Raw genomic sequence first — 27182 nt, forward strand, 5'->3', positions numbered from 1 at the left:
CTTTTATATGTATTCTAGGGAAAGGAGGAAAGGAGGGATTTACAACTTTTATTTTTATTTATTTTTTTATTATATTTTTTTAAAGCTTTTTTTTTTTCACAATTTTATGGGAGATTCTATACATTACTATTGCGTCTGGTCATAGACCTCCAACCCCCCACCAAAAAAAATTAAAAAAAATTATTTTTTTTTGTACTTGACTCGAGTATAAGTCGAGGAGGGCTTTTTCAGCACAAAAACTGTGCTGAACAACTCAGCTTATACTCGAGTACATACGGTAGTTTCTTAAATAATCTACTTAGTATATTGTACTGACACATAATCTAGTCGAGATGATATACAATGAATATCCACACAAAAGTACAGTGAGTGTACTGTGCCATGCTAGGGTGAGTTGGGGCCCCACTTGGAGCAGGGGCCCAGTATAAGATTCATCTGTTTATTTGTTGACCAGTCTGAGTCTGAATACTATATTAAAGGAGCTATCCTTTCAGAATGGAAGATCAGCTTAATGCGACAATTCTGATTCGTGACACCCCAGGCAAATACTTATGTTTGCCAGAGGAAACTGCAGAAATGCTACTACTGAGCGCCTTTCTGCTCTGGCTCACAGGGTCCATATGCCATAAGAATGCATACAAAGGATAACTTCAGGACAGGCCCTGAGGGAGAGGGTCTTGTCATTAAAGCCTTGTTTGTGGGGGGGGGGAATTTGGTGACCGTATGCCGCTGTTATTATTAGATGTTGTTCGAGTATGTCAGCATATTGCAAGGAGATGATGGCTAGGGAAATATTAAAGGGATCATCTACGTTCAGATCAATATTGAGAGACAAATGTTATCGTTTGTACAATGAAAAGTTTCCAATATATTTTCTGTATCAATTCCTCAAAGATTTCTATATCTCATGGTCATATGGTCATGTTAAGAGACAATAACATTTGTCTCTTAATATTAGTCTGAAAGTGACCAACCCCTTTAGGGTTACATCGACATAATAGGGTCAGAGGTAAGGACATTTTAGAATGAAGCAATGCAGTTTATAGGAATTACCCTTGCTGGGGTGCTCCTTATGAGTGCACCAGGGTGCACCGAGCAGAGGTGACTGTATTACATGCTATGTGAGCCCTAATTTAATATTTAATGCTCTGGGTGGGGGACACTGGGTCCTGAATCTGGGACCGTCCATCTATGAGTAATAAAGTTCGCACATACACACTTGGGTAGCAGCGATGGATATTTATTATTTATCAGAATATCTGTTTATCGGCAATTTTTATAAAAGTTAAGTATTACATGAACTCAGCACACATTCTATAAAGTGTACACCTAACTTGTCAGATCATTACATGTGCTCCCAGCGAAAATGGTTACGGTATATGTTGAAGATTATCAGTAATAAAGCCCAACAGTTCAAAGAAAATTATGATTAGAGCTAATTCTCTATATATGACTATTTAGACATTTGCTTTATACCTGCATTAAAGGGGTTATCCGGCTTCCAACACTGATGCCTATATTTGAAATCTATAGGGCAGCGCTGCAATACAGTCCTATGAAAAAGTTTGGGCACCCCTATTAATCTTAATCATTTTTTGTTCTAAATATTTTGGTGTTTGCAACAGCCATTTCAGTTTGATATATCTAATAACTGATGGACACAGTAATATTTCAGGATTGAAATGAGGTTTATTGTACTAACAGAAAATGTGCAATATGCATTAAACCAAAATTTGACCGGTGCGAAAGTATGGGCACCCTTATCATTTTATTGATTTGAATTCCCCTAACTACTTTTTACTGACTTACTGAAACACAAAATTGGTTTTGTAACCTCAGTGAGCTTTGACCTTCATAACCAGATGTATCCAATCATAAGAAAAGGTATTTAAGGTGGCCAATTGCAAGTTGTTCTCCTATTTGAATCTCCTCTGAAGAGTGGCATCATGGGCTACTCAAAACAACTCTCAAATGATCTGAAAACAAAGATTGTTCAACATAGTTGTTCAGGGGAAGGATACAAAAAGTTGTCTCAGAGATTTAACCTGTCAGTTTCCACTGTGAGGAACATAGTAAGGAAATGGAAGACCACAGGGACAGTTCTTGTTAAGCCCAGAAGTGGCAGGCCAAGAAAAATATCAGAAAGGCAGAGAAGAAGAATGGTGAGAACAGTCAAGGACAATCCACAGACCACCTCCAAAGAGCTGCAGCATCATCTTGCTGCAGATGGTGTCACTGTGCATCGGTCAACTATACAGCGCACTTTGCACAAATAGAAGCTGTATGGGAGAGTGATGAGAAAGAAGCCGTTTCTGCACGTATGCCACAAATAAAGTTGCCTGAGGTATGAAAAAGCACATTTGGACAAGGCAGCTTCATTTTGGAAACAAAAATTGAGTTGTTTGGTTATAAAAAAAAAAAAAGGCGTTATGCATGGCGTCCAAAAAGAAACAGCATTCCAAGAAAAACACATGCTACCCACTGTAAAATTTGGTGGAGGTTCCATCATGCTTTGGGGCTGTGTGGCCAATGCCGGCATCGGGAATCTTGTTAAAGTTGAGGGTCGCATGGATTCCACTCAGTATCAGCAGATTCTTGAGAATAATGTTCAAGAATCAGTGACGAAGTTGAAGTTACGCCGGGGATGGATATTTCAGCAAGACAATGATCCAAAACACCGCTCCAAATCCTCAGGCATTCATGCAGAGGAACAATTACAATGTTCTGGAATGGCCATCCCAGTCCCCAGACCTGAATATCATTGAACATCTGTGGGATGATTTGAAGCGGGCTGTCCATGCTCGGCGACCATCTAACTTAACTGAACTTGAATTGTTTGTCCAAAATACCTTTATCCAGGATCCAGGAACTGATTAAAATCTACAGGAAGCGACTAGAGGCTGTTATCTTTGCAAAAGGAGGATCTACTAAATATTAATGTCACTTTTCTGTTGAGGTGCCCATACTTTTGCACCGGTCAAATTTTGGTTTAATGCATATTGCACATTTTCTGTTAGTACAATAAACCTCATTTCAATCCTGAAATATTACTGTGTCCATCAGTTATTAGATATATCAAACTGAAATGGCTGTTGCAAATACCAAAATATTTAGAACTAAAAATGATTAAGATTAATAGGGGTGCCCAAACTTTTTCATAGGACTGTACTTACAGCCACCATTACAGTTTGTACCGCGAGCAGCACTGTCTGGGTACCGATCTGTGGAGGCCCCGGGTTAACAGGCCATCAATGTTAGAAATCAGATAACCCCTTTAAGGAGCAGTTGCACTCATCTCTTTCCCTGATTCTGTTTCTCATCAGACAAATCTCACGTTGTAAACGTCACTCTGTCTGTATTCTACCATCAATCCCATAATGTCACAGCACAGCATCACATGGGCAGCTACTGACAGTACCATCTATACCTGCTGGGGGATACTAGGAGAATATACATAGGAAAATAATTAGAGAGACCAGGGAGGCAGGTTTATGATGAAGGGCTGGTGCCTGAGATGGCCATTGAGAGAATAGAAAGGCACATTATTTTCAGGGGGTAACCAGGAGACCCCATTATCCAAAAGAAGATGGTTACAGAAAGCAATAACAATAGTTATAAGGCAGAACAGAAAAAATACCAGAGTGCTTCTTCAAGATGCTGAAAAAAAAGCGTACTGCGCGGCGTGAAATGGTTAATGATGAATATAATTCCTTACAAACAATCTAATATAGAATAAAATGACTTTTTTCATCTGCTACATAAAAACTCTACAGATCTTCACATTCTGCTGAAGGCAATTATTGTTACGGATGCAGAAACATTATGGAAATATCACAAATGCCGCCAATCTTCGTGCAGATCTGAAGACGGCCACAAAATACAGGCTGCTGGAGATGAAGACCATTTCACGTATTTACAGATAACTTCAGGATTCTACTTGTATTTATCACCATAATGATCACATCCATTAACAGTTCTCTGCTCTGCTTCTGCTTGATCATTCTTCTTCTGCAGAATATGCTCGTTTATAATACAATTACAATTGTGGTTATTTATTGGAATTCGTTATTTTACGTTTACTTACATCTATCTGTGGATAACTAGGCAAGACAAAAAGCAGATTTAGGCTGCAGTCACACTAATGTCCCCTGTCCCCCATTTTGCTTCAAATATGCGGACTTTTCTCTCTGTCGATTTCAGGCGGAAACCCAGCAGACCCTATTATAGTCTATGGAGTCCGTAGTTAGCCCCTTCTTAAGTGGATCTGAAGAATGGAAACCCAAACGCTAGTGTGAACCTATGTTACTAATATAGCCATTATAAGAGCCAGGGCTGTAGAGTCAGCAGACTCCGACTCCTCTACTTTTCACAGACCGATTCTGACTTCTACAGCTACCGTATATACTCGAGTATAAGTCAAATTTTTCAGCACAGTTTTTGGGCTGAAAACGCCCCCCTCGGCTTATACTCAAGTCAAGCAGAAAAAAAAAAAATATTTTTTTTTTCGGGGGGGTCTATGACCAGCCGCAATAGTAATGTATAGAATCTCCCATAAAATAGTGAATAAAAAGAAGCTTTAAAAAAACATAATTAAAAAAAATAAAGTAAATAAAAGTTCTAAATCACTCTTTCCCTAGAATACATATAAAAGTAGAAAATTACTATGAAACACAAACACATTAGGTATCCCTGTGTCTGACAGTGCCCGGTCTACTGAATATAGGGGATCTGCAGTGCTTCTGTTCCGTCGGGAAGGGGTTAATAGGAGCACTGCAGATCCCCTATAGTCAGCCAGGCTGAATTCCAAGTAGGGAAAAAAAACTCAGTCCTCAAACTCAGGGAAGGGGCAGACAGACAACCAAAACACCCCCTCCCCTTCCCCAGCAACTACTGCACCCAAAAACTCCGACCATTTTAATTTTTGAAATCTTCCAGTAGCTGTTGCATTTCCCCCCCTAGGCTTATACTCGAGTCAATAAGTTTTCCCAGTTTTTTGTGGTAAAATTAGGGGCCTCGGCTTATATTCGGGTCGGCTTATACTCGAGTATACATGGTAATTAACTATACAATATTGATAACTGAATAATATAATTAAAAATAATGAATCCTTTTATTTTGAAGCCGGAGTCAACAACTATTTTCAGCAAAAATTGGTCACAACTCCATCTCCACAGCCCTCCTAAGAGAATATCCAGACTGTGGTCACACACAGGCGAAGCTCTGCCCAAAAGCTGTGGCAAAGAGCCACGTGATATTGTAGGTTATATTTTGCCATGAACTTACCTTGGTCACAGCTATGGGGCGCTATAGGCAGGGGTGGTTTTACTCACGTGTACCTGCCGCCCTGTCTAGCCATACCTAAATTGTACAATATGTAGGGGACAGAAGCCCGTTCGATCTTTTTAGCCTGGTACCACAATAGTTACACTAGAGTCACACCGGCATCACCTCGCTATTGTTCATGTCCATCAGGGGGCTGAAAAAAACAAAGAGGTGGCCAGCTAAAGCAAAGGTAAAAAAGTGAGCCTGGTGGACTATAATGGGGTCCAATGGGTGTCCGTCATTTTTAAACTGAAAACAATTGAGGAAAAAGTCTTTAGTACAGGACTTCTTCCTCTGCCGATTTTTGTCATGCACTGTGATGGTGTCTTCGGCGCAGATGAGAACATAGACTTAGGGGCTTTTATACCTGGAGATCGCAGCCCTATATGCACAGTGTCCAGATATTTGGCCACAAGATGGTGCCATAATAACATAATGCAGTGCCATGTGTAACGGGCATCAGGCTGATACAGCAGCCACCTGGTACCATCTATAGCTCTCGCCACACTCGCTGTCCTACAGGGTCCTCACTAATGTTCTAGGACTTTGTAGACTATGAAATTAGACTTCACATCATTAATAAGATAAGTTATTTACAGTACACTGAAAATACTTAAAACTGCTTTTTAAGCAGATTGGGTTTCTGTTTTTTGGGTCCCCAAGCGGACTTGAAAAACAGAAACCCAAGTGCAGGTCTGAACCTAGAGTAAGATGGGACCAATATTGTGTATTTATTAGATGCATAACTTGTTACTTTTACATAAATTCCATCACCAGCTTTACTGTGTCTCTCTGACTATGACTGTCAGCCATTTATGAAGGAGTTGGTGCTGGAGTAAGAGTCGGGCTGTGGGAAAATAAAGGAGTCAGAGTCAGTGCTTTGGCCGACCCACTCGGCCCTGGCTCCAACTACAAAATATCTATATTAATACATTTGTATAAAAATTTACAAGCAATTACAGTAAACTAAAAAAAAAAATGAACAAATCAAGCAAAAGTTATTTCTCTCTCTAGCACCTTCTAATGAATTCATAACCGAAGAGAAAATGAATATCTGACAAGCAATGGGTCACAGGTTATTTACTCTGCAGACTAAGAGCGCCCAGAGAAAATGAGAGCAGAAATGTTAATTGATCTTGTGCGGCATCTTCTATGGACATCTTCTAAAAACACTGGATAGTAATGTCACCCCTGCATCGTGGCCATAAATTGCGCTCTTCCTGCATTATGCTGACGTGTAATCAATTCATTCTGCCCCCTGGCAAGTAAATGTCATTATCTAGACGTACGCCATCATAAATCACGCTGCCGCTGTGTGTGCATTTACCAGACGCTTTAGCATGGACATGCACATTACTGCGAGCGATCTGCATGCACTTTACCGTCTAATCCATAGAAGCTGACAACATATACAAGGCCTGGGTGACGGCGAGTGAGCGATTATTTACTGATTTATTTCTATGTCATTAAATCATTATAATAGATATGTGTCTTGTTATACCTGGTAATGTGTGCAAGCAAGACAGGCGTTCACATAACTGGTTCTTACATTAAAACCAGAGGATTTATCGGGGTTGGTGGCTTTATGCTTACTTTATTAATATATCAGAAATGACATGAATAGAATGCACTAATGTAAACTTGTTACCTGTTCAGTGCACCCTGAAGAGTCATCCACTTTACTCTGGATTCACACCAGTGCTCGGTCTCAGTTGGCGGATTCCGACCCCCATTTCTCTTGAAAAATGCAGAGACAAAAGTCCTCCAAATATTTCTCTGCATTTTTCAGGTGAACACCTAGTGGACCTCATTATAGTCAATAGGGTGTGCGGGATTCACCGGGGAACTGCCTAAGTGGATTTTCCCAAGGGGACATGAAGAACGGACACCTAGGCGCAGGTGTGTGCCTAGCGTAAATTCGAGCTCAGCGCTCCTGTTATCAACATAAAACCAAATCCCTTCACTGAAAAGTACTGTACATGAAAAGCTAAGGCTTTATTCACATGACAGTCATGCTTTTATGGAACTAATGGCCATTAAAAATGGATACACATGTACGTCTGTAACAGCCGCTTTGCCACCGTTCCATTTTTCCTTTTTTGATGGTCGAGTGTCATCAGTTTTCCATCAGTTTTTAATAGTCAGTGAAAAAAATAAATACATTTTTCAATTAACAAAATTAAGGAACAAAAGTGAAATTTAAAATCCATCAATATTTGGTGTGATCTTTGCCCTGTGGTGAAGTCCTGGGAGTGATAACACCTCGAATAGAGATGAGCGAACACTGTTCGGATCAGCCGATCCGAACAGCACGCACCCATAGAAATGAATGGAAGCACCTGTGACGCCGGCCGGCCGCCGGCAAAGTCAGTGTCACAGGTGCTTCCATTCATTTCTATGGGTGCGAGCTGTTCGGATCGGCTGATCCGAACAGTGTTTGCTCATCTCTAACCTCGAACACAGAGCCCTGATCTCAACATCATCCAGTCTGTCTGGGATGACATGAAGAGACAGAAGGATTCGACAAGCCTACATCTACAGAAGATCTGTGGTTAGTTCTCCAAGATGGCGGGAACAACCTCCCTGCCGAGATCCTTCATAAACTGCAAGTACCAAGAAGGATTGATGGAAGGCAAGGGGCAAAGGTCACACCAAATATTGATGGGATTTAGCCGTCTCTTTTGTTCAATCACTTCCTTTTATTTACTGACTCTTTTTGAAAACATTCTTACTTTGCAACATTTTTTCCCACACCTGCCTAAAACCTTTGCACCGTACTGTATGTGTACCTGAAAATCCTTCTATCCCTGGCACTTGCTAGTTTCATCTTAGTAACTGTTCCATAAATGTCACTTGGTTTATCTCGGCTGTAAAAGCAGAATAAACTCCCATTAAGGTCCTTGTGCACCCTGCGCTGTACGGCAGCCCTGCTTTGTCACATTATTACATCCACAAATTACACCGCGTTACGCCGAAGCGAGAACCACAACAAATAGTCTTTGTTACTTGTCAGAAACGCCCACATTACAATCTATAAATGGGTTCTGAATTAGATCTTTCAATTAAAGAAGGGAATTAATGGAAGAATATTAATTCACGTTAAGCAATATCAAGCAGGTTCTTTAGCGACAACCTGAATCACAATGGGATTAATGAGTCTTTTTTTGATGCCGATCAACAGAAAAGACTCTTTTGTCTCAAAACTACAACAAATCCTTACCAAGCGATCTGCATTCATTACCCACATTAAACACAAAATAATGAAATGCATAAACAGTCATTGCTATTACTATGGAGCACATAACCCATCAGGAGGTCAGCCAACAGATATAGCCAAAGACTGATAGTCAATGAAATATAACTGGGTCAGAAGAGGTACTAGACAACCTTGTGGTGTGGAGAGTCTCACAAATCATACTCGGCTAGGAATTCTGGGACAGGAATTGCAAATACAGTCCTATGAAAAAGTTTGGGCACCCCTATTAATCTTAATCATTTTTAGTTCTAAATATTTTGGTGTTTGCAACAGCCATTTCAGTTTGATATATCTAATAACTGATGGACACAGTAATATTTCAGGATTGAAATGAGGTTTATTGTACTAACAGAAAATGTGCAATATGCATTAAACCAAAATTTGACCGGTGCAAAAGTATGGGCACCTCAACAGAAAAGTGACATTAATATTTAGTAGATCCTCCTTTTGCAAAGATAACAGCCTCTAGTCGCTTCCTGTAGCTTGTAATCAGTTCCTGGATCCTGGATGAAGGGATTTTGGACCATTTCTTTCTACAAAACAATTCAAGTTCAGTTAAGTTTGATGGTCGCCGAGCATGGACAGCCCGCTCTCAAATGATCTGAAAACAAAGATTGTTCAACATAGTTGTTCAGGGGAAGGATACAAAACGTTGTCTCAGAGATTTAACCTGTCAGTTTCCACTGTGAGGAACATAGTAAGGAAATGGAAGACCACAGGGACAGTTCTTGTTAAGCCCAGAAGTGGCAGGCCAAGAAAAATATCAGAAAGGCAGAGAAGAAGAATGGTGAGAACAGTCAAGGACAATCCACAGACCACCTCCAAAGAGCTGCAGCATCATCTTGCTGCAGATGGTGTCACTGTGCATCGGTCAACTATACAGCGCACTTTGCACAAATAGAAGCTGTATGGGAGAGTGATGAGAAAGAAGCCGTTTCTGCACGTACGCCACAAATAGAGTTGCCTGAGGTATGAAAAAGCACATTTGGACAAGGCAGCTTCATTTTGGAAACAAAAATTGAGTTGTTTGGTTATAAAAAAAAGGCGTTATGCATGGCGTCCAAAAAGAAACAGCATTCCAAGAAAAACACATGCTACCCACTGTAAAATTTGGTGGAGGTTCCATCATGCTTTGGGGCTGTGTGGCCAATGCCGGCATCGGGAATCTTGTTAAAGTTGAGGGTCGCATGGATTCCACTCAGTATCAGCAGATTCTTGAGAATAATGTTCAAGAATCAGTGACGAAGTTGAAGTTACGCCGGGGATGGATATTTCAGCAAGACAATGATCCAAAACAACACTCCAAATCGACTCAGGCATTCATGCAGAGGAACAATTACAATGTTCTGGAATGGCCATCCCAGTCCCCAGACCTGAATATCATTGAACATCTGTGGGATGATTTGAAGCGGGCTGTCCATGCTCGGCGACCATCTAACTTAACTGAACTTGAATTGTTTGTCCAAAATACCTTTATCCAGGATCCAGGAACTGATTAAAATCTACAGGAAGCGACTAGAGGCTGTTATCTTTGCAAAAGGAGGATCTACTAAATATTAATGTCACTTTTCTGTTGAGGTGCCCATACTTTTGCACCGGTCAAATTTTGGTTTAATGCATATTGCGCATTTTCTGTTAGTACAATAAACCTCATTTCAATCCTGAAATATTACTGTGTCCATCAGTTATTAGATATATCAAACTGAAATGGCTGTTGCAAATACCAAAATATTTAGAACTAAAAATGATTAAGATTAATAGGGGTGCCCAAACTTTTTCATAGGACTGTAAGTTAACCTTTATGGAAAAATTGCTCTAGCACCACCTTTTGTAATGGGAGCTCCCTAATAATCAATGCATGGTTTTGTAGGAAACATAGAAACATTGTCCAGGATTAAAGCCAAACCAGAAATGAGATTCATCAGCTGTCTCAGAGGTACTACCAGAACTGATGAGGGACAATAACTCCGAAATAGCTGTCTGCATTTACTTCCTGTACTAGAAGGTGTGACAACCGATAACTGTTTACCCTGCCAGTAAAGTGCGTCATAAAGACTGAAACCGGGCGGAAACACGGCAGACCCCATTATGGCCTTTTTAAGCGGATTGGATTTTTGCTTTGCGGGTTCCCAAGCGGGCCAAAGAACGGAAGCCACAACGCAGGTGTGAACCTAACGTTACATAAACTGCAGCAAAAATATAAAGGAAAAAAAACTGCAGAAAGTGTAACCAAGGGGTTTTTTGAGAAGGGGGTTTTGTTTAGTTACTTTATGTGTCTAAAAAAAAATTCTTTTGTGTTTAGTCTTTTGTGTTTTTGTTTATTGCACCTTTTATCTGAGCTGTATTTCACTTTTGCAGACCATCTCCATAACTGTTCACATTGTAGACAACAAAGTGTACAAACATGTCCAAAGTCCTTCTATTATAGTATATACAGCCCTACTGTCAGAACCTGCAGATGTCTATAGAATATGGATGTTCTTATAATCCAGACATTCCCGGGTGCAGAGGCAGAAGAACCTGAAATGACCACAGGAGACTCTTTTTGTTTTACAACTAAAGTACCCGCACAGAAGAGCAGATAGGACAAGTATATCATGTGCAGGGTACAGACTGCTATTTCAATTACCTCTTCCGGAACCACGGACCGCTGCCTCACTTGACAGTAGGGCGCTGCCATTCGATATGGTCTGGCTAGGTCTGTCTGGTGGTTTACTGTTCACGTCTTTCTTGATGTCTTTCTTTAGTTCCTGCAGAAAAAAAAATATATATAAATCAGCAAAGAAAATGCTGCTAAATCAGAAAAGCCATATCAAACAAAGGTCGCTGTGTCCGTAGCGTCTGCCTGTACAAGGGTCTAAGTAATATGGCTCCAAGGTCGGCGCAGTCAAAGCAAACACTTCAACCAACGGCAACAACAATATATTCTAGTTTTATGTTTATGGATGAAAACATATAAAGCCTCGCAGCTCAAGTAGATACTAAGAAATATACCGTGTACATGTAGATGTGATGCTATAAAATATACCCTGGGGGAGCAGTATATCAACCAGGGACAGAAATAGACTTGACAGGCTGATCAGAAGGGCCAGCTCTGTCCTGGGGAGCCCCTTGGACCCAGTACAGGTGGTGGGTGACAGAAGGATACTGTCCGTGGTAAGCTCCATGCGGGAGAACAAATCCCACCCCATGTATGGGACCTTGATGGGACTTGGCAGCACTGTAAGTGACCGTCTGCTTCACCCCAAGTGTGAGAAGGAGCTATCGCAAGTCCTTCCTTCCAACCGCGACCAGGCTGTATAATCTACATCAGACCAAGTGAAGACACTCCGCACAGAAAACTAATGATTATGACTATGAAGTCTTCCTTCTTCTGTCCCTTAGCTGCTATGGACTCCTAGTATATCTTCTCTTCTCAGCATATGTGTGTCTATGTCTGTAATATATTACTGTGTATTATCCTGTATCTGTATTACTATGCTGCTGTAACATACTGACATTTCCCCACTGTGGGACTATTAAAGGATTATCTTATCTTATCTTATCTTATACAGAGGAGGTAATGACATCTACACTATCATTACACAGTCTAATAGTTTGTTCTACTCTGTACCAAACCTTTATGATCTTTTTGCCCTTCATAACCAGGCCAAGGGGTAGAACCGACCCAGATCCCTATTTTATCAACCTCTGGAAATGACATGGTTTAGGAAATGATAAACCAAAGTGTATTCCATATATAGTGAGCATTTTATTTTAGTGCCAAGTCCTTCTTTTTTATGGTATATAGCAATAGTAAATCTTGGACTTTAGAGGTACTTGAGCTGCGTTAGGTCCCATTTCCGAATTGGCCCCTCCACTGCCCAGATATTGCTGTTTTTTGTCAACACTCTCCAAAGATGGTGATAGGGAATGTATTGCAGATTGTGAGCCCTATATGGAACAAAAACTGTAAAGTGCTACAGAATAGGATGGTGCTAATACATGCAATAATAAAATATGCAAAGAGCTCACTGGAGCAAGAAGGGAATTGTGGCTCTAAAGAAGTCAGCGGCAATGCCCTCACTGTTCCTCATTGCTTATTTGATTCAGGTGACCCTCAGCGATCTATCTGCACGGCTAGGTTGATATCCTGGGTTCTGGTGACAGATTACCTATGGCTGAAGCTCCAAGTGGCGTAAACGCCATGGTGAAAACTGCGGTGGTTTACAGTCCCTGCAAAGTGGATGGGATGCTAGCATTTCCCATCCACACACTGCAGAGAAATACCAACAGCGGAAATGCTGTGGATTTCAAAATTGCCACATTTTTAGAAATCACAACATGTTAATTATACCTATAAAGTGTTGGAGGTTTCCTTTTAGGGTAAGTTCACATGGGTTTTTTTGGTACGGAACCTGAGGCGGATGCCGCCTCAGGTTCCGACCAAAAAACGGGTAACTACGACTGAATCCCATTGCCAGTCACACACTCCGCTCCGGATTAGGCCCAATGAATAGGTCTTGTCGGGAGGAGGGAGTGTCTTCAGGCGGATTCGCGAGGCAAATCCACCTTAAGAACGAGCATGTCTGTTCTTTTTTCCGGGAGTCGGGACAAACAGCTGCCGGAGAAAAGACCTGACCGGCTCCCAGTGATTTCAATGGGAGCCAGGTTTTTTTGGTCAGGATTTTGAGGCGGATATGGCCTCAAAATCCTGACCAAAAACCCCATGAGAACTTACCCTTCAGTATAATGAAAGCAGAAAGTCCACAGAAGATAACTCTGTGGACGTTCTGTGAAAAGTGGTGCGGGAAAAAGCACAATGCGTTTCCATTCTTCCCACAGCGCTTTTTGGCTGTGGCTTGCTTCTTGGGAAAGGTTAGGTTAAAGCTAATAAGTTTTTTTGGACCCAAAAATTATTTCCACCAATGGACAACAGATCATGGTAGTAATGATGAACAATTCCATCCTTAATGCCGATCATCCACCATAATATCCACTAAACAGTTCAGATAATTAAGGAGCTATCTTTAATCTGATATAAAAAAAGAATAAGCATTAACTAAACTACCGTATATACTCGAATATAAGCCAAGGCCCCTAATTTTACCACAAAAAACTGGGAAAACTTATTGACTCGAGTATAAGCCAAGGGGGGGGGGGGGGGGGGAATGCAGCAGCTACTGGAAAATTTTAAAAATTAAAATGGTCGGAGTTTTTGGGTGCAGTAGTTGCTGGGGAAGGGGAGGGGGAGGGGGTGTTTTGGTTGTCTGTCTGCCCCTTCCCTGAGCTTGAGGACTGGGTTTTTCTTCCCCCACTTGTAATTCAGTCTGGATGAATATAGGGTATCTGCAGTGCTCCTATTAACCCCTTCCCGAAAGAACAGGAGCACTGCAGATCCCCTATATTCAGTAGACCGGGCACTGTCAGACACAGGGATACCTAATGTGTTTGTGTCTAACAGTCATTTTCTACTTTTACATGTATTCTAGGGAAAGGAGGGATTTACAACTTTTTTTTTTTTTTTTTAACTATTTTGTGGGAGATTCTATACATTGATATGGTGGCTGGTCATAGACCCCGCTCTCCTCCTAAAAAAAAAAAAAAAAAAAAAAAAAAAAAAAAAAAAAATTTTTTTTTTTTTTTTTTTTTGCTGACTCGAGTATAAGCCAAGGGTGGCTTTTTCAGCACAAAAACTGGGCTGAAAAATTCGGCTTATACTCAACTATATACAGTATGTAGAAAGAGCATTGAGCCACACAGAAAACCAAAATAAGAACTGGAAACAGTTACCTATACCCTTAAGATTTTCCAAGACTTGTGACTATCTTACATATAGTCATGAGACTCGTACCTCCGATCTTCCATTTATACATCTTCGGCATTCACCTGACTTGTGCCGTTCTGAGGTTTAGGTACTTTGTGACTTCATTCTTAGGTTCCTGTTCTCATAAATCGATAATTGAAAGAAAAAACCCTAAAGAACTTCCTTTTTCTTTTAGACATGGGAACAGGAACATATCATTTATAAAGAAGCTTCATGTACAGTAGCTGTCCTATGGCTGAATACATCTTAGCCACAGCATTAAGTGTTCCCATGATATCAAACCAAGGGGGAAGTAGTCCTTGAAGACGGGCCTTAAAGAGCACCTCTTATCTACATGTCATACATCTCATAGATTGTAAGCTCTTGTGAGCAGGGCCCTCAGTCCCATTGTGTGAAGTGACTATTTCTCTGTATTGTATTTTTTTTTGTCTGTACTTGAACCCTACACTTTATAAAGTGCTGTGGAATATGTGGGCGCTATATAAATAAAATCTATTATTATTATTATCATCATCATCATCATCATATTGCCGCGGTGCCCCTGATCAATGTGGAATGTCTGCTTATAATCCATTCTTTCACAAGATATGACCCTGCTAGGTTATATGTGAAATATCTCTTATTCACCAAGTGGGCGGTAACCTTTTATTTACCACCCATTTGGAACACAAGAGTTAAAGGAGTTGTCCAATTACAGACAACTATTGAGAGACAAATGGTAAAGTTTATATCATAGAAAGTTCTACACTTTTCCAATATATTTTCTGTGTCAATTCTAGATCTCTGCTTGCTGTCATTCATTCTGCTTACTTACAGGGAGAAAAAAAAAATCAGTCCATGGTCATGTGATTATACAGTCCATGGTCATGTGATTATACAGTCCATGGTCATGTGATTATACAGTCCATGGGCTTGTGATAGACACACAGGTGTACATCTCGTCACCAGGCAGATCTCCGATTACTGCGCTGTAACGAGCAGTACACCTGTGTGTCTGTCACATGACCATGGACTGTACATCACATAACCAAGTGACTGGAGTAATGGATCCCATTATAGTCATTGGCGTCCAATGGGTACCAGTGGCATCTGTAATCTTAGTTATCTACTCGTCTGTTGTTCTGGTCCTCCAATCCCCAGAACAATGGACACACCAGCACAGATATAATAATAATAATAATAATAAATTTTATTTATATAGCGCCAACATATTCCGCAGCACTGTACAATTTATAGGGTTCAGATACAGACAGACATACATAACAAAGAACGTCATTTCACACAATGGGACTGAGGGCCCTGCTCAAAAGAGCTTACAATCTATGAGGTAGAGGGGGTGACACAAGAGGTAGCAGGGGCGGCATTGCTTATACAGTGTTCAGACAATTTTGTGCATTAGGAATTGTGATAGGCTTGTCTGAAAAGATGCGTCTTTAGTTTGCATTTGAAACTGTAGAAGTTGGGAGTTAATCTGATTGTCCAGGGTAGAGCATTCCAGAGGAGTGGTGCAGCTCGGGAGAAGTCTTGTATACGAGCATGGGAGGTTCTGATAATAGAGGATGTAAGTGTTAGATCATTGAGTGAGCGGAGAACACGGGTTGGGCGGTAGACAGAGATGAGAAATGTAGGGAGGTGCGGCTTTATGGAGAGCCTTATGGATGAGAGTAATAACTTTATATTTTATTCTATAATGAATAGGCAGCCAGTGTAGTGACTGGCACAGACCAGAGGCATCGCTGTAGCGTCTAGCCTGATAGATGAGCCTGGCCGCTGCATTCAGAATATATTGTAGAGGGGAGAGTTTAGTGAGGGGGAAGACCGATTAGTAAGGAGTTACAGTAGTCAAGGCGAGAATGAATCAGAGAGACAGTAAGTGTCTTTAGTGTATCTCTGGTAAGGAAAGGGCGTATTCTGGAGATGTTTTTGAGGTGGAGGTGACATGAACGTGTGAGTGATTCAATATGAGGGGTGAAGGAAAGGTCTGCGTCAAATATGACCCCGAGGCAGCGGGCATGCTGCCTAGGAGTTATAGTAAGGCCTGAGACTGCAATGGATATATCAGGGACAGATCTGTTAGATGGTGGAAACAGTAGTAGTTCAGTCTTAGAGAGATTTAGTTTCAGATAGAGCGAGGACATGATATTAGAGACAGCAGAGAGACAGTCACTGGTGTTCTGTATGAGTGCAGGGGTGATGTCACAGGAAGATGTGTATAATTGGGTGTCATCAGCATAAAGATGGTACCTGAAGCCAAATCTGGCGATGGTTTGTCCAATGGGGCTGTGTAGAGAGAAAAGAGCAGGGGGCCGAGGACCGAGCCCTGAGGAACCCCAACAGCAAGGGAAAGAGGGGAGGAAACAGAGCCCGCAAATGATACACTGAAAGTGCGGTCTGAGAGAAAAGAGGAGAACCAGGAGAGCACAGTGTCATTGAGGCCGACTGAGCGGAGCATAGTGAGGAGAAGTTGATGGTCAACAGTGTCAAAAGCTGCAGAGAGGTCCAGAAGAATAAGAAGAGAGAAGTCACCATTGGATTTAGCCTTTAGTAGATCATTAGAGACTTTTGTGAGAGCTGTGAACATGGTGTAAGATATATCATAAACACCTGTACTTTTCAAATGGAAAATTTGTTGAAAAGTTAAGCAGGGATGTCAGACAGAAAAATGTTATTACCATTATTTTCTTCCTCTAACACAACACAGAATCTGCAGCCTCCATTCCGACACATGAACCCTGCACAGAAACCAGTTATAGAAAACACCCAGTAACCATCAGCTCACCTGTGTGTGTGAACCGTAGCAAACAACCTACGTATTGTATCTCAACCTCCACAGGCCATGTCATGGTGATACGGTTCAGGGCAAACTGGGATTCACTAATGATCCGTAAACCAGTGAATACATATTTGGAGCGTCTAATAGTTGTCATTCTTGTAGCAAATGAAATAGCAGAAGAGATAAAAATAATGACTAGAAAGAATGTCAAGGACTCTTAATTAAAGCAAACAGTAGTGGAGTGGAGAGCGAAGTGTAGACATGTAGGCAGTGTGGTCAGGCTCCTAGGAGGGATTACTTCATGTAGCTTGACATTCTCAATTTATTTGTATAATTAGTATAATTGTGGAATATAATTATTTTTCACACTCTGTAAGACGGATTTCTCATACTGCAGTAAAACCTCCGTTCAGTTAAATCCCCCAATTATAAGCAGAGTCTGCACTGAGGGTTCACTATATACCTGTGTGGGAGTGGTGACTAATACAAGCTCAGCTCCTAATATCACACTGGCCCCTATGGTGGTGCAGTCATGATCAGCAACGACACCAGGATCTATTTAAAGGGATTCTACCTTAAAATCAAATTTTTTTCTCGTTGACATGTAGGAATAGCCTTAAGAAAGGCTATTCTTCTCCTACCTTTAGATGTCTTCTCCGCGCCGGTGTTTGGTATAAATCCCGATTTTGTCAGTATGCAAATTAGTTATCTCACAGCACTGGGCGCGCTTCTCAGCGCTCAAACAGCAATGGGGGCATCCCCAATGCTGCGAGAGAACTCTCCAGCGCTGCCTCCATCTTCTTCAGTAACGGGCTCTTCACGTGTCTTCTTCCGGCACGGGCGGTCAAACTTCTAGGCCTTGGGCCAACTGCGCACGGCCGCGGCCACAAGAAAAATGGGGTAAGTAAGCAGCCATTTTCTTGTGCCGCAGAGAAGACATCTAAAGGTAGGAGAAGAATAGCCTTTCTTAAGGCTATTCCTACGTGTCAATGAGAAAAAAAATTTGATTTTAATGATAGAATCCCTTTAAAGAGTATCCATTCAATCCCCCACACCTTACTCCAGCACTGTTCCCGGGACTGTGGGGTCGGCAGACCGAACCACGGACTCTGACCCCTCTCTTTTTTTTCACAGCTTTACTCAATCACAAAGCCATGGTCAGTCCGAAGAGGTAAATTTCATCTAATTCATTAAAAAGGTAGTGAGTGAATGCTTAATTAAAGTAAATATGTAACAAACTGCAGAAAACAACACACAGTATAATGCTCACCACTGGCCCCACACAGTATAATGCTCACCACTGGCCCCACACAGCATAATGCTCACCAATAGCCCCACACAGTATAATACTCACCAATGGCCCCACACAGTATAATGCTCACCAATGGCCCCACACAGTATAATGCTCACCACTGGCCCCACACAGTATAATGCTCACCACTGGCCCCACACAGTATAATGCTCACCAATGGCCCCACACAGCATAATGCTCACCAATAGCCCCACACAGTATAATGCTCACCAATGGCCCCACACAGTATAATACTCACCAATGGCCCCACACAGTATAATGCTCACCAATGGCCCCACACAGTATAATGCTCACCACTGGCCCCACACAGTATAATGCTCACCAATGGCCCCACACAGTATAATGCTCACCAATGGCCCCACACAGTATAATGCTCACCAATGGCCCCACACAGTATAATGCTCACCACTGGCCCCACACAGTATAATGCTCACCAATGGCCCCACACAGTATAATGCTCACCAGTGGCCCCACACAGGATAATGCTCACCAGTGGCCACACACAGTATAATGCTCACCACTGGCCCCACACAGTACAATGCTCACCACTGGCCCCACACAGTATAATGCTCACCAGTGGCCGCACACAGTACAATGCTCACCAATGGCCCCACACAGTATAATGCTCACCAATGGCCCCACACAGGATAATGCTCACCAATGGCCCCACACAGTATAAAGCTTACCAATGGCCCCACACAGTATAATGCTCACCAATGGCCCCACACAGTACAATGCTCACCACTGGCCCCACACAGTATAATGCTCACCAGTGGCCGCACACAGTACAATGCTCACCAATGGCCCCACACAGTATAATGCTCACCAATGGCCCCACACAGTATAATGCTCACCAATGGCCCCACACAGTATAATGCTCACCAATGGCCCCACACAGTATAACGCTTACCAATGGCCCCACACAGTATAATGCTCACCAATGGCCCCACACAGGATAATGCTCACCACTGGCCCCACACCGTATAATGCTCACCACTGGCCACACACTGTATAACACTCACCACTGGCCCCACACCATATAATGCTCACCACTGGCCCCACACAGTACAATGCTCACCAGTGGCCGCACACAGTACAATGCTCCCTTAGTGGCCCCTACACAGAAGGTGTGCCATACAAAAATTAACACTTAACTAGCCTGATTCCCATGGCGCTCTCTGCAGGTCTCTAACATATCTTCTATCCAGCTCAATGCAACAGGCCTGTGTCGAACCGCAGACAGAAGCAGTCGCAGCCTGAAGGCTTTCTGCTTCACCGTTGTATTAAACGCTGAAGATGCAGGCAAAGCTGACATCAAGACATGCTGTCATATTACCACCAAATTCTAACAGTAACCTTGGAGGGTTCCAAGACACCCAATTGGGAACGCGCCCTATTAAAGTGCAATAAATTCCAATATGGTATGTATTCTCTATTTCTTATTCATATCTTCAGCGCAAAGGTGAGGATGAACAGCTAATAAAGAGGAATTGTCTTCTAGCCTAATATTTATACTTTAGTAAATGGGAAATGCAATAAATTCTATGAAATAATTCAGAAGCGATTATTCTTAGACTTCTGCAGTGTCCCATTCCTCAAGAACTTGCTTGGGGGGTTTGGGTAGACTTCCAATATTCCAACAAAATCAACTCCTTTGTGTATTCTACAAGATATTTGTCAGAACAATAATACTAATAAGTAGTTGTCTGATGAACAACATGGCTCATAGTTAATTCAGTCCAGACATAAACATTTTTTGTATTGACACTTACGGTAATTAAAAAAAAACAAAACTTCTATCCCCAAATATTTAAGGAGTGATGATAGAATAACAGCTCTGGATGTTTACTATGTCCACTTCAGGAAATAGGTAATGGTGGACGCACATGCTCAGTTCTCTCTCTGCTCCAGGGATTCTGCGCAGTTGCAGTTTGAAAGGACGTTTTAAAACAACCATGAAGAGTTAAATGGTGACCGGATGGATATTTAAAGTAGCCCTCCAGGGATGTAAGTTCTGCAAGTGCTCTGAGGGAGGTCCTTATCAGCTGTTCAGAGGTGTATCTGATCTGTGTAGTATACTGTATACAGTGCTGGAAGCAGTTGGTACATGCCCTCTATAGTGACTGCACCGGTACTGCAGCTCAGCTCCAATAGACGACAACGGAAGCTGAGGATCAGTCCCAACAACTGGCCACAGTACTGCTCTGTATAGAATGGACAAATGTCCAAACAGCTGAACCAGTCAAGGCTCAGGTGTCAGTCCCTCACTCCCATGTTTTTGTTTTTGTTTTGTTTTTTTAAAAAAAGCTCTGCTAGTGCTATTAATGGGTTAATAAGTGCACCCATATACCTTTAGCAGTGTTTTGAGTAATTTCTAGGTGTCTCTGGGAGCTCCTGGTATCTTCTGCATTCGTTTACATGGTTCAGCTTCTTGCTATGTAACTTCAATGGTAGCTACCTCTTACTTCCTCGACTCTTCCTCCCTCCCATATACCCCCTCTCTGTCTCTTTAGCTATCCCGCTCACAACTACTAGCCCTTTCCTACCTACTCAGCTCAACCCCCAACCCAAACCCCCAAAAAGTAGTAGTGCCGTCCCGTTTCCTGAAACGGGAAAACGGATCGTCACCAAATAACCAGCAAATGTCTCTGGGACCGCCTCTGGAATATGAGTAAATATACATTTTTGATTAATTATGTTATTTAGAAAGTAGGAGGGTGTTTAGATTGGTGCAGGGATTTCCAGGTATCCCAGAAAACCCCTTTAAATACAAAAATCACAGACAATACTTTAAAGCTGCAATGCAACATTGCATGATGTAAAGGGAGGATTTTTTTTTTGTAGGTCCTACTTTGTATGATTCAGGGTTAATTTCTCTAAAAATGTTGTGGCATCGAAACGGTTAATGCAGATTCTGAATCAGTTCTGACCAATAGAGGACATTTCCATAGGTCCATAACAGTCTGTGATACTGCTGAAAGCAACTTGTATACAAAGACCCTGTGCACTGAGCGAATGTTGCTGTAGACATCGTGGTGGACAGCGTGATAGATTTTACTACCATATCTAGTCCAAATATTTCAGGAGACTGTATGAACAGAATATCAATCAGCAAGAGAAGGATCACATGGGGAGAAGTAATCATGTCTGCGCCGTCTATCTCGCTTTCCACAACAAACCCTTTCCAACTTCTTTGATACATCAAATGCAACTTCACCTTTTGCTACAACACTCTTCTGATACAGAACATGCACTTCCATTCTAACGCACAATGTAATCCCACTTACCAATGCCCTCTAAATACAAAGGAAGAGTCGGATAAGCATTGCATTTTAGAAAATGTCAGCTATGCCCGTACAAACCTTTCACGTTTTCTACATTTAAAAGAAATATATCGCCAATTTTTTAAAATTTGTTTATTAAACCTTGATATAGAAATACATACGGTACATTGTTTTCTAATCTGTTTTAATTTTCTGATTGGAATTTTGATTTTTCTTTCTGTACATGATTATGGGGGCTGCCATCTTGCCTGAGCTTCTCTCCTCTGTAAGGGCCCCTTCACACGAAAAATTACGCGCGTTGTATGCCCGTAACGACCCATTGAAATGAATGGGATCTGTTTTGAGCGCTCAAATTCTGACAGGTGTATATGTGCCAGAATGCGGCCCCGTAAACTCCGTGTGAACTGGCCCTCAAGGAGGTTTTCTGGTTTCCTTGCCCTCAATTGATTTTTGATACTGATGACCTATTTGTTGGAGTTTTCTGATCTGATCACCCGTATCCCGCACAGATAAGATTTTGCAGCAGCCTCCTCGTGTTGGAAACGTCTGCAGTGGATGGACAGGGTGTACAGCAATGCTCCTATTTAAGTAATAGGAGCGATGCTGCAACTCCCCAGAACCACCACTATGAAGTGGTGTATGCGCAGTCGGCCAACTACATCAGCTGATCTGCAGAGGATCATGATGCCGGACCCCATATATCTCAGACAGATGATAAGTATGAAACTTCATTTGGGGCTGGAAAATCTCTTTAGGGAAAAGACCCCATTGGGAAAACCCCTTTAGGGAAAGGCCCCTGATTTTGAGCCAAAGCCAGGGGTAGGTGGAGCAGAAAGGAGAAGTATAAGAGCTTCCTATATATTTCTTCATTACTAGGTTTGGCTCAAAAAATCACAGCAAAATCTGCAACCAAAAAAACATCTGTTCTGCACTGTGGGGCCTCAGCCTTAATAGCATTTATTGATATGCTTTACAGCTTAATCGTGGCCATAGGCAGCAATGGTCTGGAGTCAGCCAACTGAATTCTAAGGGAGAGTTTCCTAGATATGCTATGTGCAGGGTAGGGAAATAGCAAAACAGTGACATAATCTATTGTCAGTAGTGGATACAATGGTGGGTCAGTGCCGTTAACTTCTATTGTAATCCTATCTGATGTGCCATGCCTGCTGTAAAGAAAATTTTTTTGCCCCACTACTGAAATTGTCTCAATCTGTTTCATGAAGTAGTCACCTGGAATGGTATGAAAGGAGCTCCATCACTGGTCTATTAAACTGGAGATACACAGAACTCCATTCTCATGAGCAGTGGGGTTCACAACCCCATTAATCATACATCGTCGCCTATCCAAAGGATAAGTTTCACTTGCGGAAAAGTCTCTGAATTAGTGTATTCAATCTGACAGCGTTTTTTTTAGGCAATGATTCTTTAATGGGTAGTAAATAAACTGTTAATTAACTGACAAGGATTTTCCGTAACAAACTCTTATTGAGCAACTCCACCCATCTAATGAATATTTTGCTGCAGAGTATCTCGGATCTTCTCCCTTGATAATAAGTACTTCTGAGAGTTAGATGCTTCCATCTTATACAATCATTGAATTACAACCCAAATTTAAGCAAAAAATGTGAATTTTTTCAGATATTTCACAAAACATGACAATAATGTTCAAGTAGTACACTCAACTTAAAGGAGAAAAATGGCAAGAAATTAGGATATACGTCATATGATTTACGCTCTACAGGGCCCCATCCTCTTCTTGGGGGCGTTCACACTACCGTTGGTGTCCGATTGCAGTGTCCATTGTTACTGTCCGTTCAAGATTTTAGCAACGGACACTAGCTGTGTCCGTTACAATTTCCATTCATTTCAATGGGATTTCATCTGTTGTCAGTTTGTGTCCGTTTGTGTCCTTAAGGGTCCGTTAACAACCATGTCCATTTTTTCAAGCGGTCAGAGAAATCACACATCCAGGATTTTTTTGTCCGTTTGAAAAAACGGACAGAAAGTGTCCGTTTTTTTATTTAATATTGAGGTCTATGGGCAACGGACATATAACGGACAGTAACTGATGGCCATCAGTTGCAGTCCGTTATTTTCTGTCCGTTTATTTTCTGCACATGCTCAGAAAGCATAAACAGCAAAACGAAAAAAACGGACAGTATAAAAAACGGACACTAACTGATGCTAACTGATACTAATGTGTCTGGTTTTTTTAACTGATCCATTAAATGGATTAGTTAAAAAAACGGACACATTAACATCAGTTAGCATCAGTTAGTGTCCGTTAATGTCCGTTATGATAGGTGTCCGTTTTTTTTTTTCTATTAAACGGACACCTTCATAACGGACACCAACGGTAGTGTGAACGCCCCAACTATACAGGTCATACTGCATGGCGACTCACTGGTTAGCGCTGTTGTCTTTCAACATTGAAGTCTTAGGATTAATTCCAGCCAAGGACTACTTCGACATATGCAAGGTAGTTTGTATACTCACCCCATGTTTGTGTGGGTTTTCTACCACACTCTAAAGACTGTGGCCCTAAAAGCTAAACTTAGACTAGATAGTCTTACCCCACGTTCACATCTGTGTTTGGTAATCCGTTCGGGGAATCCGCATAGGGCCTCCCCCCACCAATGGAATACCAAAACACATTGCCAAGCAGTGTGCAGTGAAAGCACACGGAGACCATAGACTATAATGGGGTCTATGTGCTCTCCGCGCGGTGTCCACACGAAACATGCGAACATACTTTGTGATCTACTTTCATGTCCGCATGATTCATGCAGGCAGCAAGCGGAAAGCACACGGACCCCATTATAATCTATTGGGTCCGTGTGCTTTCACTGCACAGCACTTGCCAGTGTGTTCGGTAGTCCGGGGTGTCCCCATGCGGGCTCCCTGAACAAATTACCAAACACAAATGTGAATGAGGGGTTACACTGCACCAGATTTATCAAACATCTGTTGCGGTTTGATAAATCTGGCATATTCTTAGACTGCCATAGTGTAAGTTTGCACCTTCTATTAGTTGGCTTACAAATTCTTGACGCACAAATTAGGCCTCACCGCCTTTTCGTAAAAACGACCAACACAGTTGATAAAATTGGGGGGCAGTAAATTAGATTAGTTTATTGGTACAAATTATGTCAGAATTCTGGCAGATTTCACCTAATAAATCTCCCAAAGTGAATGTAGATTTCAAATCCTACTTGGGACAGTGAGTAATCCCTCATGGGATTATCGTCATCCGAGGTGAACCCTCAGTTTTATTTATTTATTTATTTTTACGTAAATGTGCTTTGAATGCAGGCACAGAATTAATCATTTTTTCATTGTGATTTGAGAGAAAACTTACCGTACATTAAGAAAAAAAAAAAAAAAAGCTTAGCCAAAACCAATTGTAAAAAAAAATCTGAATTCTGTGCTCCAGGAACTGGAGGAAGCAGTTCTGCCAACAATGCAAAAAACGACTTGAGCACATTGATCATCACAAACCAAAAAACAGGGTCTAGTAGCAAAAGGTGCTGATAAAAGATAAAAGAAAAATCCTAGGAAACCTTAGAAAAGCCAAAAGGGAAATTAAGGCGATGTGAGTGTGAGATTGCAGCGCTTTGATCTCCAGGTGGCGGAGGATTTACAGTTTATGACTTCCTGTATCTAACGAACAGCAGATCAGGTGAAACATAAAGCAGCGTAAAATCCTCTTTATTAGTGCAAAGAATACCTTTACGTCTCACAGTAGTTCTGGTAGTAAACATACGATGGCTTACTATAGGGGGCGCTCACACTACCGTTGGTGTCCGCACAGCAGTGTCCGTGACTATTGTCCGTACAAGATTTTAGCAATGGACACTAGTTGGTCCGTTTGCAATTTCCATTCATTTCAATGGGATTTTATCTTGCGTCCTTTAGTGTCCGTTTACAACCATGTCCGTTTTTTCAAGCGGACAAAAAAATCCTACATGCAGGACTTTTCTGTCCGTTTTTTTTTTATATTGAAGTCCTGGCAACAACCATATAACGGACAGTAACTAATAGCCATCAGTTCCTGTCCGTTTGTTATGATAGGTGTCCGTTTTTTGTTTGGTTTTTTTAAATGGACACCTTCTGAGCGGACACCAACGGTAGTGTGAACCCTGCCTTAGATGTAGGAAATTGCTATAGATACTGAAAAATAAAATAAGTCTAAAATGGAAAATGTCTCTGTCTCTATGGGGTCAAAGCTGAATAATTGTGATAGCTGTCTAAGCTCACTCTGTAGTGAAAGCCATCAATGATAATATTGTAGTCGCTGAATGAGCTGGCCGAGGCCCCATGTTGTGAAACTTAGCTAAAACGAATCACCATGGAGTCAAAACATAGTGGAGAAAATTGCAGCTAAAATAATAGGTCTATGGGGAACATGTAGACATACATATATTCTATGAATGACATTTGTCATTGGTTTGATATGGCGATATCACTTCCCAGGTAGGGAACCAGTCAACAATGTCTCTTAGTGCTCAGTCACCCCTCCAGCCTAGGCCCTATGTACAACCGAACCCTGATCCCCCATCCTCCCTACATTGGATCCCTTCCCGCAGCCTCTAGTAAGATAGCAGTGAATATTATGGCGAAGCCATGTTCTTCCAGCCCCAGTCTAAGAAGACACAACGGACACCGCTCCCAAGCTCGTCTGTCTCAAAAACATAATGCTGAAACACAACACCAGAAATGCTCCAATGTACATGTGAAACACGGCCATATACTTTTATTGCCAGGCAAAGGCCAATAGGTTGACGTTCATTTGATGTCCTTCAGGCCGATATAGGATATAGCATAAAGCAAAGGAAAAAAAAGTGATGGAAATACATGGCGGACTACACTTTTGACCTTGCAGTGCTATAACAAAAGGTCAATTTAATGGAGGCCATAATAGCCTATGGGTGACGGATGTGCGTGCTCGTACAGTAATAACATCTCCCACTATATGGCTGGGATAAGTTGCAGACTTGGCAAAAACAAGAAGGGAATCCAGTCTAAAGCACACAGAAGAGCGCTAGAGAAGCGCGTGGTACGCCATATCCATCAGACTATAGTGTGACTAACACATGACCATGAAAATACCCACAAGTCACAATATCTGGGTTACAAATTCACTGGTATTGGAGGCTAAACTACGTACTATACACAATACTGTTCACACAATCTCCTAATATATATATATATATATATATATATATATATATATATATATATATACACAGTATATATTTATATAGTGTGTATGTATTTCACAGCCACAAATCTACTGTGAATCTGTCGGGCGATGTTGATATTTCCTGTAATAAAAGTCGCCGTTATTGAATGTTTCTCACAGATATTAACTGATTATCGGACTATAATTAAAATTTCAGGTTTTTACAGATTTCATAAAGCTGTGAAAT

At 41.5% G+C, this 27182-nt stretch overlaps 1 protein-coding gene across 1 annotated transcript in view; it reads right to left on the bottom strand.

Annotated features, from left to right (window-relative positions):
• SH3KBP1 (SH3 domain containing kinase binding protein 1) overlaps positions 1–27182 on the bottom strand; it is a 283844-nt gene that overhangs the window by 158625 nt on the left and 98037 nt on the right. The window contains exon 3 of the mRNA XM_075263613.1: positions 11208–11328. Within this exon, the coding sequence (XP_075119714.1) occupies positions 11208–11328 (121 nt within the window). The remainder of the gene's footprint in view (positions 1–11207; positions 11329–27182) is intronic.

The sequence above is a fragment of the Leptodactylus fuscus genome, chromosome 2 (assembly GCF_031893055.1).
Source record: "Leptodactylus fuscus isolate aLepFus1 chromosome 2, aLepFus1.hap2, whole genome shotgun sequence".
NCBI classification, from domain to species: Eukaryota; Metazoa; Chordata; class Amphibia; order Anura; family Leptodactylidae; genus Leptodactylus; species Leptodactylus fuscus.